This window comes from Rattus rattus, chromosome 6, assembly GCF_011064425.1.
Source record: "Rattus rattus isolate New Zealand chromosome 6, Rrattus_CSIRO_v1, whole genome shotgun sequence".
NCBI lineage: Eukaryota > Metazoa > Chordata > Mammalia > Rodentia > Muridae > Rattus > Rattus rattus.
In genome coordinates, this window is record NC_046159.1 from 135893065 (window position 1) to 135909711 (window position 16647).

General features: G+C 42.7%; 1 protein-coding gene across 1 annotated transcript in view; it reads left to right on the forward strand.

Annotated features, from left to right (window-relative positions):
* The window catches only part of Pex1 (peroxisomal biogenesis factor 1), a 40657-nt gene that overhangs the window by 20427 nt on the left and 3583 nt on the right, over positions 1–16647 (forward strand). The window contains exons 11-21 of the mRNA XM_032906996.1: positions 1719–1815; positions 3323–3493; positions 5111–5265; positions 6709–6898; positions 7163–7329; positions 8701–8835; positions 10252–10316; positions 12095–12237; positions 12315–12418; positions 13785–13961; positions 15733–15963. Of these exons, the coding sequence (XP_032762887.1) occupies positions 1719–1815; positions 3323–3493; positions 5111–5265; positions 6709–6898; positions 7163–7329; positions 8701–8835; positions 10252–10316; positions 12095–12237; positions 12315–12418; positions 13785–13961; positions 15733–15963 (1635 nt within the window). The remainder of the gene's footprint in view (positions 1–1718; positions 1816–3322; positions 3494–5110; positions 5266–6708; positions 6899–7162; positions 7330–8700; positions 8836–10251; positions 10317–12094; positions 12238–12314; positions 12419–13784; positions 13962–15732; positions 15964–16647) is intronic.

A 16647-nucleotide genomic window follows, 5' to 3' on the forward strand; every position in this document is an offset into this window, starting at 1 on the left:
CTTTTTCCTACTTTACGTAAATATAGGAACTATTCTTTGTCCTTCTTTAAGACTGCATTATCATGGTAAAGTACCTATTCTTAAGAAACCTTATTCTGTGTCTACAAAAGCAGACTTCTGAAGTCCCTCCTAGAGTACCGTAGCCAGTAGAAGAACAGAGAACCTGGGTTTATGCATGAACTTTGTAATGTGCTTGTTGTTTAAGGCTTTAATTTTGTTTCTCATCTGTGTTCATGGCATTAGCCTCACTGAGGGAGAGAAAACATGTACGAAAAGTGCCTCACAAATGTGACTTACTCTGAGTTGGAAGAAAAGGCCATCTGACAGGACAGATGATAATGATACATCTGGTCTACAGTCCAGCATCCCAGTGCTTTTAGTCTTTGAAGTCCATTAAATTCAATGTGGTGATTCTATATAATATCTATATATTATCTAATTCTGTGTAATATCTCTATAATAACTATGTAATATCTAATTCTATAAAAGATCATGATGATAGTACGTATTTGTTGAGTGCCTCCAAATTGTAGATTTCTCATGTCAAGTTTTGCTGGGTTTTGCTAATAATCAGAACAATGTATTTGAACTGATACAGTGCTGTTAGACTCCAGAGAAGTGACAGCAAGAAGTGCGAATAGATTGAAAGAAGAAACTGGTAGTAAGGAACTGTAGAAACCTACCAGGTGTGGTCATGCCAGAGGACACTGAGGAAATGTGAGCGAGAGTTGAGACGTGCTACCTTCTGATGTCATAGTTCAACTTCTTTCTGAAAGCACACTGGCAGCTCTCTAAACGTGTATTTGTTTGGATGTTCATGACTTAGTGGTGGCTGAAATTGGAAGGAACATAAATATAAAGCATAGAGAAGTAACTGGTTAAACAGTTTAAGTAAAACATGAAATTATAACACTTCATTCCTATTTCAGTTCTGTTTTTATGCATTTGTAACAAATACAGAATGCTTAGAAGGATGAAAACACTTGATGTAGGGGGAGTTTTCACCTGAGGTCTTTCACCCTTTTTACTAAGTATACTTGTTTTTAATTTTTACAAATTATTTTAGAATGAAAAAAAGTCAAAGCTTGTATTTGAAAAAAATGCTCATTATGAATGTAAGCAAGTGTCGAGTCTTTTGTTCCTCTATCAGAGTAGACAATCTGGGAGCTGAATTGTCTCTCAAGGGCAGTGAATGTGCCTGTAATCCCAGCCACTGCATGCCATATAATCATCTGTCACAGGAAACAAAGTATGTGAAGGTTGTACTCCACATTAATTGGTAGCTACAGTAATGGCCACAAATCATTAAGAAAGGAGTAATTAAAATATTTATTCCATGTAATTGGGATATTAGTAATCTACTTTTCTCTTAAAATATTTGAAATTAAATAATAATTTATTTATTTTAAAAATTATTTCTATATTAATCATATCTTGTATCAACAAAGTATTATTTTTAAAGACTTTTATTTAAATGCTATCAGTAGTAGTAACTGGCAAGTGTAGAAATGAGTTTATTTTCTATTTGTGGACTATTTTGAACACACAATGCCTAACAGATTAAGAGCCTTATTTTAGTAGCACAGAATCCCACACTGCAAATGGACTGGTGTCTGCCTATCAGTCGATGAGGCTGAATCTTGGTGGCCGCTGCAGTGACAGAAGCTACCTCTGTAACTAAGTCTGTTGAATGTTCTGAGGAAGTGATTGTCTTCCAGGGAAGCGGGAAATCAACGTTAGCTAAAGCCATCTGTAAGGAAGCACATGATGCCCTGGATGCCCACGTGGAGATGGTCGACTGCAAAGCTTTACGAGGTAGGAATGAGTGCACACAAGTCTCCTTTCGTAGACAGGAATGAATTAGTAATGCTATTAATACAGTTATGTGGTTTTTAAACTTTTATTTTTGTCTTTTAGTTATTGAAAATCCTTAGATATTTGGAAGTGGGGCGTGTGGCATAAGTCTTTAATCCCAGCACTTGCAAAGCAGAGGCAGGTGGATTTCTGTGAGTTTGAGGCAAGCCTGATCTACAGAGCAAGTTTCAGAGCAGCCAAGACTACACAGAGAGACCCTGTCTGGAAAAGCTAAAAAAAAAAAAAGGAAAATCTTTAGAAACTTGAAGGCTTTGTCTTCCTGATGTTTGTGATAAAATCCCTAAAACTCTACTGATGGAAGCCACGTTTTTTAAGTGAAAGCTCTGTAGAATACCACATGTGCTGCTCCAAGCATTTAGAGTCAGCTGCATTTGAGTCCATCTTTGAATCGCTGTGGGAAATGGCAGTACTCATGAGCCGGTCAGTGGGTGGCTTTGGGTGGGTGGCAACCAGAAGAATTGCAGTTGACCTTGGAACACTTGTTGGTTTGTGTGTGTGTATTGGGGGTGCAGTTGATATTTCAAGACAGGGTTTCTCTGTTAGCCACTGGCTGTCCTGGATCTCACTCTATAGACCAGGCTGGCCTTGAACTCATGGAAATCCACCTGCCTCTACCTCCCAGGTACTGGGATTAAAGACATATGTTACCACTGCCTGTCCCGCTTGTGTGTTTTTTAAAGTCTAGCATTTGTGTTCTTATCTGTTTAGTTAAAGCATGAAGTTGGAACTGTTTTACTTTGAACAAGTAACTTGCTTCTGGGTTTCCACTAGCACCCTGCTCCCAGCTAGCCTTTTTAGCTTATGTGTTTTCCGAGTGCATAATAAGGAAGAAATAACATTGTATAGATGTATGGAATTTTCAAAGAATAAATAAAAATATATTTTAAGGCAAGGTAAAGAAAGCTTTTGAAAGCTCCTTATTTCATTTGCTACAAAGGAGGTTTCAATCTTCTTTGAAGCCCCATGGGGGAAAATTTAGTTTAGAGCTAAGTATCAGGAAACTTATGCATTAGATTATAGATCTGTAAACCTTCCGTCTTTTGGAAATCAATACTTTGTACCACACCTGGAGCAATCTTGAATCCAGATGTGTCATAGAAATCTAGGAACTTTAGGGTCTCCAGGCAACTGCTAGGTGATTCAGATCTCTGCCCATTACTCTGGCTTATGTTTCTACGTCCCATTTAGTTCACAACCATAAGCCATCTGAAGCTCTGGAGTGTGGCTGAGTGCATACAGACAAGAGTCAGAGGAGCACATTCCTCTCCTTTGTGATACATTGGCCTTTTGAGTCCTTGGAGACTGAGGAGTTGAATGATTAGCAAGTTGTTTGATTGGTATATTAATAAAACATGGGTTTAATATCAACAGATAAACTAGTGCTTTCAAGAGGAGCCTAAACTTCCCACGCTTGCAATAACACTGAACCCACATCTTGTGTGTCTAGGAAAAAGGCTCGAAAGCATACAAAAGGCCCTAGAGGTGGCTTTCTCAGAGGCAGCCTGGAGGCAGCCATCCCTCATTCTGCTGGATGACCTGGACCTCATTGCTGGATTGCCGAGCACCCCAGAGCATGAGCACAGCCCTGAAGCAGTGCAGAGCCAACGGCTTGCACACGGTAATGGTCCCCTACTGGGTTAGGAGCTTTTTCAGTTGTCAGTCAACATTTTTCAACAGTGGTAAATTGAATTTTTACATTTTTAATTAGATTTATTCATTCATTCATTCATTCATTTATTTATTTATTTATTTATTTATTTATTTATTTATTTATTTATTACTCATTCACTTGTTGGGGGTGGCACCCATAATGCCTGAGTGTATCTATTGGAGGTCAGAGAACATTTTGAGGAGTCCTTCTCTCCTTCCACCACGCAGGCCCTGGAGACTGACCTTAGCTTACCAGGCTTGGTGGCACAGGGAATTCAGTACATGCTTATTGCTTGTTCCTTTGAGTGCCTGGTAGCATTCTCAGCTCTGTATTAGAAAATGGCAGAGCAAGAGCAGGGACATCCCTTGACTATGACTGGCCTTCTCGCTCTGCCTCACTTCCGGAGGCTGTTGTGTTACAGACTTCCTCTTGTGTCTGTTTCACTGGCAGGTACTTGTTGAATACTTCTTTGTATTCAGCCTTCTCAAGGTCCAGGAGAGGAAAGGAAGCGATGTCAATGCAGAATAGCGGCAGTAATGGTGGCTGCTGTGTAGGATGCAGAGGGCGTGCCTTGAGAGTCCCTGCCGGTATCTCCTGGTGTTATAAGTCAGCAAATGGAAAGTGACAGGGATAAGGATTTGGGCCAGGTTAACCAACTAGACAGTGGTAAGGTGCACTGTGAGGGGAATGTGCAGTGTGGTGTGTGAGCATCCAACCCCAAGAGAGCGCAGTAGGCCACAAGGGTTGCAAGGAAAACTTCCAGAGATGCTGGTGACTGAACCGAGTTTTAATGGAAAGATGAAAGTGAACAGGCAGCAAAAGAAGGACAGTTCACAGGGAAAGGTGTTGAGATGCAAGAGATTATACTGCATCGAGGAATACACCATTGGTTGTAGCATACAGTGTAAGGACAGGAGATTATACTGCATCGAGGAATACACCGTTGGTTGGAGCATACAGTGTGAAGACAGGAGATTATACTGCATCGAGGAATACACTGTCGGTTGTAGTGTACAGTGTGAAGACAGACCTGGTGGGGAGGAAGGGCTGTAAGAATTGACAGTATTGCCTCACGGTTCTAGAGAGCTGAGGTCAACCAAACTGTAGCAAGAGTAGCTTCCATTAGATGAAGTAGAGTTGATCTCAAAGGAAAGCCGCAACTCTCTGGATCAGGACTCAGAGATACATTACACTAATGCTTATTTCAGTTCTCTCCTCAGCCAGACTCCGCCAAGCCTTGGATAAAAAGAGGTTATTCAGGGAGTGTTAGGAACACAGCCTGTTCTGCTAATAACCATGACAGCGTGGGCATTTACCCTCCTTCTAGAGTACTCACTTCTAAGATGTCTTTCTGGTTTTGACTCACCTACTTTGTAAGATCCAGGAGTGCCCGACCTCAGTGGAAATGTTGTGAGTTTACAGGCTTTCCCACACTTCCGTTTGACTCAGCACATCAGTGGCTGGGTTTTAAACGTGGTAAAGCTGTTCCGTCCTGTAGCTAACATGAGTGTTAGCATTTTAATGAGTATTCAGTTAAATGCTCATGGTTTGCTCCGAGCTTTATGCTCCTTTGCTTCATTCTAGCTTTGAGCAATATGATCAAAGAGTTTGTTTGCATGGGAAGCTTGGTCGCGCTCATCGCCACGAGCCAGCTCCAGCACTCTCTCCATCCTTCCCTCGTCTCTGCTCAAGGAGTCCACACATTTCAGTGCATCCAGCACATCCAGCCTCCTGACCAGGTAACTCACATCAGGTTATTGCCCTAAATTCTTTTTCTTGGAAACTGTTTTCACTTTAGTAGTTACTGCATCTAGGAGGTTGTGTAGCTATTTAAGAGCAACGCGTGCAGTTTGAGGGCACAGATTATAATTTATAATCATCTAAGATGTTACGTACTTGCTAAGGAAATGGATTTCTTAGAGTTAGAATTTTTTCTAAATGAGGATGAAGTGAAAATTGAAAACTAGACATCATTTAGCAGTTTGATGAAGCATCCATGCCCACTTCAGGACCCTACGCTTACCAAGCATTTGGTGACCAGGAGCAGGAGGACGTAGTCTCAGCCTGGCAAGCACACTGGAGACACATAAGAATTTTACGATCCTTGCCTGGTTCTACCTTACTAATCAGGCCCTTTCCCTTTAACTATTACTGAAAAAGCAGAGGCTCAGTGATAAAGAGCTTCCCAGTATGTGTGAGGGCCCTAGATTCAGTACTCAGCACCAAAAAAGCAAAGAAAGAATGGCAGTGATATTGGTTGTCTTGCTAAGGCTACTCCTGCTGGGACCAAGCACCATGAGCTACAGCAGCTTGGAGGGGACAGGGTTTCTTTCACTCACAGTTCCACACAGCAGTTCATCCTCAAAAGCACAGGGAACACTTGTTCCCATGGCTTGCTCATGGCTGCTCAGCCTGCTTTCTTACACAACCAGGACCAACAGTCAACGGGCTGGATCCTCCCACATCAACAACTAATTAAGAAAATGCCCTGTAGGCCTGCCTACAGCTAGATTTTTATGGAGCCATTTTCTTGACCGAGGCCCCTTCCTCCCTGATGACTCTAGCTTGTGTAAAGTTGACATTAAACTATCCTACACTTTGGATATGTTTTTAGAAATGTTATAGGAACAAACAAACAAACAAACAAAAATCCTGTTAACAATCAGAGTGCTACTTAAAATGCTCCTTATTAGAGAAAGAAATGGCAATCTTGTATCGGTGTGGTTTCTGAAAATTTACTGAGGAACGCTTGAAGTACAATTTTAGACCAGACACAAAAAGAGAGCCCTTTGATGGGACCGTGGACGAAGCAGAGAGCTTATTTGTGACTTTGAAGGGAAGGGTCCCCAGCCGTGATATCTAAGTGACTGTTAGCTCCACCTTCGACCACTCGAGAGCTCTTCATCAGGCGCTTCAGACCCGGGAGGGAGTGCTCCCGTGCTGTGTGAGGGCAGCTAGGAGCTGCTATGCCGAGAGTGGGCAGAGTTGCCTGCCGCAGTGCCTGTGGGTGCCTAGAGAGCTGTGCAGTCCCAGTTTGTGTAAGTGCGTTCTGTGATGTTCACACACCAACGCCATTGCCCGCCGAGGCTATTCTCTGATTATATGTCATTGCTAAGTGACATGGAACTCAGGAAATGCACCCTTGAAAAATTAATAATCTGAATTTTGTGTTTTTTCTTAAGGAACAGAGATGTGAAATTCTGCATAGTGTTGTGAAGAATAAACTGGGCTGTGACATAAGCAAGTCCCCTGACTTGGACCTGAAGTGCATAGCTAAAGAGACAGAGGCGTTTGTGGCTCGAGACTTCACAGTTCTCGTGGACCGAGCCATACACTCCTCTCTCTCTCGCCAGCAGAGCCCCGCCAGGGAAGGTATGTGTACAAACCTGGACTCCTTCTCCCCGGGACTAGAGTCAGGGCAGAGCGAGAATTACATACATCCGGCTTCACACGGTCTTTGTGTAGAAGTCTGGCATTGCCAGCCAGTATGACAGTATATGTAAAACTGAATTGGTCTTGGAGGTGCGTGCCTAACCCCATCACTCAGGAGCTGCCAGGCTCATTTCTTTGGGTTTGACGCTAGATAGAGCTACGTAGCTAGTGAGATCTTACCTAAAAACTTTTATTTTTAAACAGAATTGACTTTAACAACAGCAGACTTCCAAAAGGCTCTCCGTGGATTTCTTCCTGCTTCTCTGCGAAATGTCAACTTGCATAAACCTAGAGACCTGGGCTGGGACAAGATCGGTGGACTACATGAAGTTCGGCAGATACTCATGGATACTATCCAGTTACCAGCCAAGGTAAGATAGAACGCATGGACCCACATGAACAGAGTACCAATGGCCAGAAGAAACCCTGAACCACGGCTATGGCTTTATTTGTTAGCTCATCCAATTTCCAGTTGATCAACAAGTACTTACTGAATTACCAAACCAAACAGGATTTGGATATTTTCTTGGCCTGTAAATGTAAATCCATTTTGGCATGAATATCTTAAGTGTGTTATGCTCAAGTCGCTCAGATTTGCTGAAGCACAGCTAGCCGTCCGTCTGCTGGGATCTCAACAGAAGCTGATAGGAAGGGTGCAGGACACGGAGTCCTCTGAGCACACAGGACGGGGGTTATGCAGACGTTTGGACTCGGGGAACTAGTGTGGAAGGGCAGAGTTGAGAGCGGGCAGTGAACCAGGTGGATGGGAAGATAAAGGCTGTAGGTAGAGTCTAGGGCATAGTGTGTTAAGTCAGGAAGACTGAGAAATGAGTTGTGTGAGATCCAGGAGTCATGCAAGGTAAAGAGACGATTAAGGGTTGGGGTTGCTGGTGATGGATGGCAACTCCTGGGAAGAGTTGTTGTCAGGGCCTGGGATGTGCTGAGTACCGCACACAACCATAGGTTTATGCCTAGGGGAGGAGAAATTGGCATAGAATTACTAGGCAGCAATATCAAAGGCTGAGTTTGAGCACCAGGCATTAATACCCAAATATTACCATGTTCTTACTGCTGACCTTGAGGCCTCTCCAGTTCGTATGAATGTAGAAGTGGATGATGTTCACTGGATGAACCACAGAGGCTTGCCCAAGAGAGGAGGCAAAGATACTGCTGATGTTTAGTTAACGTCAGATGGGATTCTGTGCTCTGGGCAGCTGGCTATTTTAAAAGCTGGTAATTTAAGAAGAACTAATCACTTGTGTAGCAGGGAGAGGCATGGCTGCCTGTAACATGGCCTGTGCGTCCTCTGCTTGTCTTTGATGCCTACTTGAATGTATCAGCTATCACACTTCAACCATACAAGTGCTGCTGTGCTTGTTGGAAGGCTGGGCGTGTGGCCTCCGTTTCCCTAACAGTCCTTTGATCGATCACACTGGAAGAAAAAGGAAGACTGGTTTACTTCTGTAGCTCGGTGGTTGTGCCTTGCCCGGCTTTATTACCACCAAAACCAAACAAAACTCAACAAGGCAGAAGGAGTTCTGATGCCCTGACAGATGTCTTCTGTGTACACATGCTTTCTGTGGACTCCATTAATCACTCCAATGGGAATTTCCTTTTCTGCTGCTGTGTTCTTGTTAATAGAGGGAGGTGGCTGTTATTACCCTCAAGATACTTTCTGTACACTGTGTTCCTGCAGTCTCTGTTTAGATTTTTGCTCTCTGCCATACTTTACTATTTTTCAGTACCCAGAATTATTTGCAAATTTACCCATACGACAGAGGACGGGAATACTGCTTTATGGCCCTCCTGGGACAGGAAAAACTTTACTCGCTGGGGTGGTTGCAAGAGAGAGTGGGATGAACTTTATTAGTATTCAGGTATGTGGACATCTGCCTTCCCCCCTTGTCTTCTTAATTGAGGCAAACTGACGTAACATCCAGTTGGCCACTGGTAAGGGTAGAATTCATTGGCCCTGGAGTGGGCCTTCTCCCTCCTGTTCTCAAAGCTAATGTATTCTATTCTCGTGTCCTCTCGTTGCTTGGTAGCCATTGATCTTATCCCTGTGTCTATGGATTTTGTATGTTAGGAATCAGGTAACATGTGTACCTTTGTGCCTAGCTTCTTCCACGTAATGCTTTTAGTTGTCATGTATGTTAATTCTTCATCCCTTTTGTGGGAGCATTGCCTCCCATTGCTTCCCTGTGCCACGTCACTGGTAACATTTGGGTTATTTCACCATTGGGTTTCAATGCATGTGTGTTAACATTAAATTGTGTATGTGTATGTGTGTGGGCACTCGTGCCACAGCAAGCATATCATGGGACAGCCTGTGGGAATTGGTTCTCTCCACACACCATGTGGTTCTACAACAAAACTCACATTGCCAGGCCCTGCACCCTCCAAGCTATCGTTACAGTGTTCTGCCATTAGGCCTGCATGGATAACACTGTTATAAACAACCAGGTACACATTTTCTGTAGACGTAGGGTCTCATTTCTTTTGGTATGTAATGAGTAGAATCACTGGGTCTTACAGTAATTCCTGCTTAACTCTCCAGGAGCCACCATAGCCTCCCACGCCTGCAGTCCTCGCAGTTGCGGCTGTGTTTCTCAGTTGTGGAGTGTCTCTTATTTGGGAAGCTAGGAGGGAAGAATGCTGCATTTATTGGTTTATAGCTGGGAGGAACAGTGCTGATCACCTCTCTTTCTGAATGCCTTTTATGTTCTTGTTTAAGGCAAATCACCATCATTGTGAATAGACTTTATGTAAATATTAAGAGAAAAAGCAAAGTGTATTTTAGAAGAGACCTACAGGAGTAAAGGCCAGTTTTATCGTCCCTTGTGGCTGCCTTTCACCGTCCCTACTGCACACAAGGTCTAACGTGTTTTTAGGTAGAAGCAAAGCAAAGCTAATAGTGGAAGGAGATGGTAAACAGAAACCCAGCATAAAGCCCACTGCTGGGTGGGAGGAAGCACAACAGGAAAAAGCCGCAGTCAGGAGGCATGGGGCAGCTGGGGTGGTCACAGTGCTGTCAGCTGAAGCTTTTCAGAAGAGGGACCCTTTGACAAAGATGGAAAGGAAATAAAGCCACAGGACACGAGAACATCTGTGACAATGTTACAGGCAAAAGAAGCCAAGGGCTAGGAACAGTAGTGACACTTACCCCAGCACAGTTGTTTGTGAGTACGAGACATCCACCCAATCCTATTTTAAAAGTCCCGTGTTTCATCATGCTTAATCAAAACCCAAGGCTCTGTTGTTTATAATCAACTTCATCTCTCCTCTGATTCTAGGGACCAGAGTTACTCAGCAAATACATTGGAGCAAGTGAGCAAGCTGTTCGAGATGTCTTCATCAGGTGGCTTTTATGAGTGTTTGAGGACACTGACTGATAGCACTTATTCTTCATGTTTGTGGCCTAATTTTTCAAGAACAGGATTTAAAACCTATGGTTTATGTGAATTAACAAATCAAAGGACAAGGATTTTATTTCAGCAAATACTACCAAGAATAGACTACTTTCAACGTTAAATTCTGGAGGTTATTTTATATTTACAATAGTAATATTCCTCACATAGAGTCCTAAGTAGTTGTTCAGGGAAAGGTCAGAGTAGATCTGTCCCTTTCTGTGGAGACAAGCTCTCACTCTATGGGACAGATGAGCCTTGAACTGCAGTCCATCTGCCTCAGCTTCCCAATGGCTGGGACTAGAAGTTTACATCACCACACTTTGCTTTCAAATTAGATTCTTACATGAAGCAAATAGTTATTCCTAATACACGCCATATATTTTTAAGTTTTAAGTTCTTGTTCCCCTGCTCCTAACATAGCTCTTAGAAATCAATGTTATCTATCCAGTTTCATTAATGCTTGTATTTCTGAATGTTCATAAGATAATATATTAATATAGAAGATAATACTTAAAGTTGAAATAATTATTCAAGGGGAACAGAATTGTGGAAATTTTTAAAATAAAAATTTACTTTGTAATATTCTTCTAAACATTTCACTATATATAGTAAATATATGAATATAATTTGTAAAAATAAGGTAAATGTTTATTTAAATATCTATGATGCAATTTAAGAAATAGAGTCTCTAAAAGGGTTATTATAAAAGTCTATGACTACATATTGACAAAAGGCTAAATTAAAAAAAGAAAGGTTATAATTCCAAATATTATGCATCTAATAATGCTAGCTTTTTCAGAGTGTTCCTATAAAACAATGCAAAAATACTGAGCTTTCTAGCTTTGAACAGGTTGAAGAATTAAACAGGCATTCTCAGAAACTCAGAAGCAGAAGCCAGTAAGCGCACATAAAAATGGCCACCGTGGGCAGGAGAGTTGCTCAGGGCTTCAGAGAGTGTTTGGTTCTCAGCACCCAGGCCAGGCAGCTCACAAATACCTTTAACTCTAGCCCCAAGGGATCTGAGCCATCGCTCCAGCCCATAGATCTTCTTTAAATGGCTACCCATGATAAGAATCTATTGGCTAAGATTTGGGTTTTAGTCTCTTACTTATACACAGGTATGAATCACTAAACAAATATTTTAAACTCTCAAGAATCAATTTAGAGAGGAAGATGGGAGGCAAATATGATCAAATATATTGTATGGAATATATGGAATTATCATATATCATATATGGAATTATCAGAGATTTCATAATATAAAAATAAGTAGCACTATTATGAATAGAAAACTCAGTTTAAATTTAAATACCAAGGGCTGGAGAGATGGCTCAGCAGTTAAGAGCACTGACTGCTCTTCCAGAGGTTCTGAGTTCAACTCCAGCAACCACATGGTGGCTCACAGCCATCTGTGATGGGATCCGATGCCCTCTTCTGGTGTGTCTGAAGACAGCAACAGTATAGGCACATAACTAAAATAAATCTTTAAAATTTTTTTTAAATAGCCAGAAAATAAAGATAATTGCATGTAATTTTCTTATGTACACACACACATTGTTACGTTATACATTATAATCGATGCTGTGTGTGTGTGTATGTGTGTGCGTATGGGTGTGTGTGTGTGTGTGTGTGTGTGTGTGTGTGTGTGTGTGTGTGTGTGTGTGTGTGTGTGAAGAGTTTGAAAACTCTGGAGCCCTGATAAAATACAGATTTTTTTCCTCCTCAGAGCACAGGCTGCAAAGCCCTGTATTCTTTTCTTTGATGAGTTTGAATCTATTGCTCCTCGAAGAGGTCACGACAGCACAGGGGTCACAGACCGAGTAGTTAACCAGCTGCTGACACAGTTAGATGGAGTAGAAGGCTTACAGGGTAAATCACTGTTTGTACAAAATCACAGTATAAAAGAGGTTACTAAATCATCGTGCTAAAAGTGCTTTCCCCCTCAGGAGTTTATGTGTTGGCTGCTACTAGTCGCCCTGATTTGATCGACCCCGCCTTGTTACGGCCCGGACGACTGGATAAATGTGTATACTGCCCTCCTCCCGATCAGGTGACAGAACTCTTTCCTCGGCAGATGCCACACTCTTTACTCTGGTCATTTGGTAGCCACTGTCCTTAGAAGATAGCTTTGTCCTTAGAAGATAGCTTTGTCCTTAGAAGATAGCGTTGTCCTTAGAAGATAGCTTTGAAGCTCGGTGGTGGTGGTGGTGCTGCTGCTACATGCCTTTAACCCCAGCACTTAGGAGGCAAGGGTAGGGGTAGGGGCAGGCAGATCCCTGTGAATTAGAGGCCAGCCTGGTCTACAGAGTTCTAGGACAGCCAAGGCTACATAGACAAACCCTGTTTTAAAAAACAAACAAGCAAACAAACAAGAAGACAGCTTTTCGAGCAAAGGCTGGTTCACTGTTTACTCAGAGCATAAGACGTTGAGTCTGATGTGGCCCCAGCAATGCACTCCTGTTCAGGAGTAGCTGTGTTGATCTGTAGGAGGGAATCAGGAAACCTAAAAACTGTCCTCTGTGTCCCTGCATTCCATATCCTGTAAGAAGCCTCCAGTTCACAAACAAGGGAGCCAGGGGCATGTGGCCAGGTCTCATGGAGAAAGGGGTCCAACTGTTCTTGTTTCGTTCTGCCAGTCCTTGCTCCCACATGTAGAAAGTAATAAATAAATGAATGAGAGACAATGGCCAAAGGTCAAAGTCTATAGGCCATTTTGTGTGTGTGCTTGTTTCTTAATGGTTTCCTTTGTTGGCACACTTGTCCAAATCTAGGAGATAGCCACAGTATGTGAATTTACACTGAGTAATTACAAATGTTGGCTTTTGGGCTTCTTTAAAAAACACAGAAATAGAAATATGCTTTCATATTAACCCCAGGTGTGGAGACGTGGGGCTGCCTCAGATTGTTATAGCAGCCATGATTTGCCCTGTGCTCGAGCAGGGGTGTGGTTTTGCCAGCTGCAGATAGTTTCTGCGATTGTGTGATGTTTGGGATTCTGGGAACTTTTCATCGGCCACATAAATGCTGGAGGCCCTGAGAGTTTGCTTGTTGTGGACTGTTGGCTACAGCTTGTTAAACAGTCATGTGCAAAGAAGAAAGAAGAAATTAAGTATCCTGACGGGAAGATTAAACTTGCCCCTAAGCAGCAGGAAGTCCTATCCTTTTTTCTCTTATCTCGTGTTAGGGGGTTGAAAGGGTGGATGAAGGTGGAAGAAAAACCCCACTAAATAGCAAAGGCTACACCCATGTCTCCTTTTAGGGATCCAATTCTGAGAAAGATGATTTATGTCTAGTACAAACTGCCCAGAAGGCTTAGCTTGTTAGACATGTCAATGCATGAAAAATGTCTTTGGAGTCACAATTTACAGTAATAGTTCACTTTGTCGTGTGTTTAGTAATAGTTCTCCTTCCTTCAGGTGTCTCGTCTTGAGATTTTAACTGTCCTCAGCAAGTCTCTACCTCTGGCGGATGACGTGGACCTTCAGCACGTGGCCTCTGTCACTGAGTCCTTCACTGGAGCGGATCTGAAAGCCCTGCTGTACAATGCGCAGCTGGAGGCCTTGCAGGGACGGCTACTGCCCAGCGGGCTCCACGTGAGTTGCATGGGAAGGCTGCTAGGGCAGACACCGAGGGAGAGAGCACCTTACTGCCAGACTGCGGCGAAACTGTAATCTGCCTATTGTAAATAGTCCAAAAGTGGAATGTGGGGTTTACAGAGATTTTAATTCTGAAGATTTGGTATGTTTCCCTAACATTACCTTAGTATTAACAATTTGGCATTAGAAAGGTTAGAGTGAAGGAGTATGAATTCATATAAATAGAGATAACTAAGGTTTTCAGCTCTTCTTGCTTGTTAACAGGCATTACCTGTGGCTGTCTCTGTGGTGACATGGGGCCTCTCTTACCCCATCATTTCTTCAGCAGTCTTACTTCTGACACAAGATGATCTTCATTTATCTTGAATTTTCTATATCCCAGCCCTAGAATTACCATTTTCTCTACAATGGCATTTTAATTATTGCAGTAGACAGTTTAATTATAGACTTTGCCTATATTTTCTAAGAAGCTTTTCTGTGTATTTCCCCCCACTAATTTTGGTTGGGAATTTCTGCGGGTCCTAAATTTCTTAAGTAGTTCCAAGTGTGTGGAGAGGACGCGGGGTGCACATGTACACAGTCAACAGCAGTCAATGAGCAATGTGGGGTGGCCTTCCTCAAGCACCCCGCCCTTTCTGAGATAGTCTCTCACTAGTCTGAAACAGGGTGGGCTTGCTGGCCAGGGAGCATCTAGGTCATACATGTCTCCGCACTCCAGCACGGTGAGGCCAAGCCACAGCACTGTGGCCCTAAGCTTGCACAGCACTTATCCCCACAGCCCCCAGGTCAAGTTTTGCTATTGTAGCAAGCCATTGTCGCGGCTGTTTTTGTTCTTTATGGCACTAGGAACTGAACTAGGATGTAACACGTGCTAGACAAACTCGGTATGACTAAGCTACACCCCAGCCCTGAAGATTTCTATTAGGATAAAGGGCAAAAGTTCTTTGGCAGGCGGGAGCCAAGGAACTCCACAAAGTTCGATCATGCAACAGCTCTAGGTCAGGAGGTTTACTGGGAGTGGGGAGATGAGACAGACAGAATGAGCAAGGTGATGGATAGGGAACCAGAAGAGATGAGGGAGGAGAGGAGACAGAGAGAGATTGGAATGGCCAGGGCCTTGGCAGGTAATGCTAGAAGCTGCTGCACTGAGCCACTGAGCGGCAGCTTGGTGGAGTGCCAATTTACAAGTCTCTTCTTTCTTAACCCGTTTCATCTGAATGCTTTACAAGTGTGTGTGCGTGCACACACACACACACACACACACACACACAGATATAAATAATTTCACAGTAAAAGCAAAAATGACTGAAGACAGAGATGAACTAAAATCTCGACTCTTAAGTCCTAGTTTTGTCATCACTGGGATAGTCAGTGGATTTTCTATACCATACTTCATCCTGATCCTCCTTTATGGTACTAGGTACATTTGCATTGTGTAAGGGTGGGCATGTAGCTCAGCTGGTAGAGTGCCTAGCGTGCACAGAGCTCTGGATTCGCACCTCAGCACCAGGTAAGTCAGCCATGCTGGTGTGCACCTGAAATCCTAAGACTCAGAAAAGCAGGGTCTTCCTAAGCTCCACAGCAGATCTAAGGCTGCTGTAGGTTACATGAGCTCTTGTCTCATAAGAATGTTTCTACTGTATACCCCAATCTAGAGAGGATTGAGAGCCTCTTTGGAAGCACGAGCTCCCATGCTCTGTGGAGTGATGTCGTCTGCTGCTCTGTGTAGTTATGGAGTACTTAAACTGGCACTGTCTGTGTCGTTCAGGATGGAGGATCCAGCTCTGACAGTGACCTCAGTCTGTCTTCAATGGTCTTTCTTAACCACAGCAGTGGTTCCGACGACTCAGCTGGAGACGGAGAATGTGGCTTAGATCAATCCCTCGTTTCTCTCGAGATGTCGGAGATCCTTCCAGATGAATCAAAATTCAATATGTACCGGCTCTACTTTGGCAGCTCCTATGAATCGGAACTTGGAAACGGAGCCTCTTCTGACTTGGTACCTGTGCATTTGTTGCTGTGTGGCTCAGTTTGGTTATCATACGTAAAGATGGATGTGGTGTGGTACTGCAGTGACATCCATCTCCTACCTGCCCCACACTGTCTCTCTGGTTGGTCGGTCTGCAATGGAAGTAGCTTTGTTTCTTAAATTATGCCAATTAGTCATTTTTAGTTTTTGTTAAACATTTGTAAGAGGAGCAACGGGGGTTGGTTCCACAGGGACCTGGTGTGGCTCCCTCTTGTGGTCACTCAGGAGTTTCTCTCTCTGTGGGTGATTTTAAACACCTCTTACTGTGAGATCTATTTAATAATAAGTGTAAACTTTATTGTCATGAAGCACTTCTGGATATTAGGACATTTGCTGCAATAATGTCTAAAATTCATAAGAAACAAAAATGATGCCTATTTGTGAATCTTATGGAAAGCATGAAAAGAAGTAATTAACATGTATCAACATGGAAGCCATTTAGATTAAATGTGGGCAACATCATTGTTTTTCTCTTTAGTTACTATATACACACTAAAATTAATAGTAGCTTACTATTTTTAGTATATAACATTTTTCCATATATGGTTGCTTTTGTATATTTGTTTTTAATAATTCATGTTTCTAAAAATATAAAAATACCTACTTCTCTAAGAAGGAGTTAAATTTTTTTTATAAGTTTATTCTGTTTTCTAT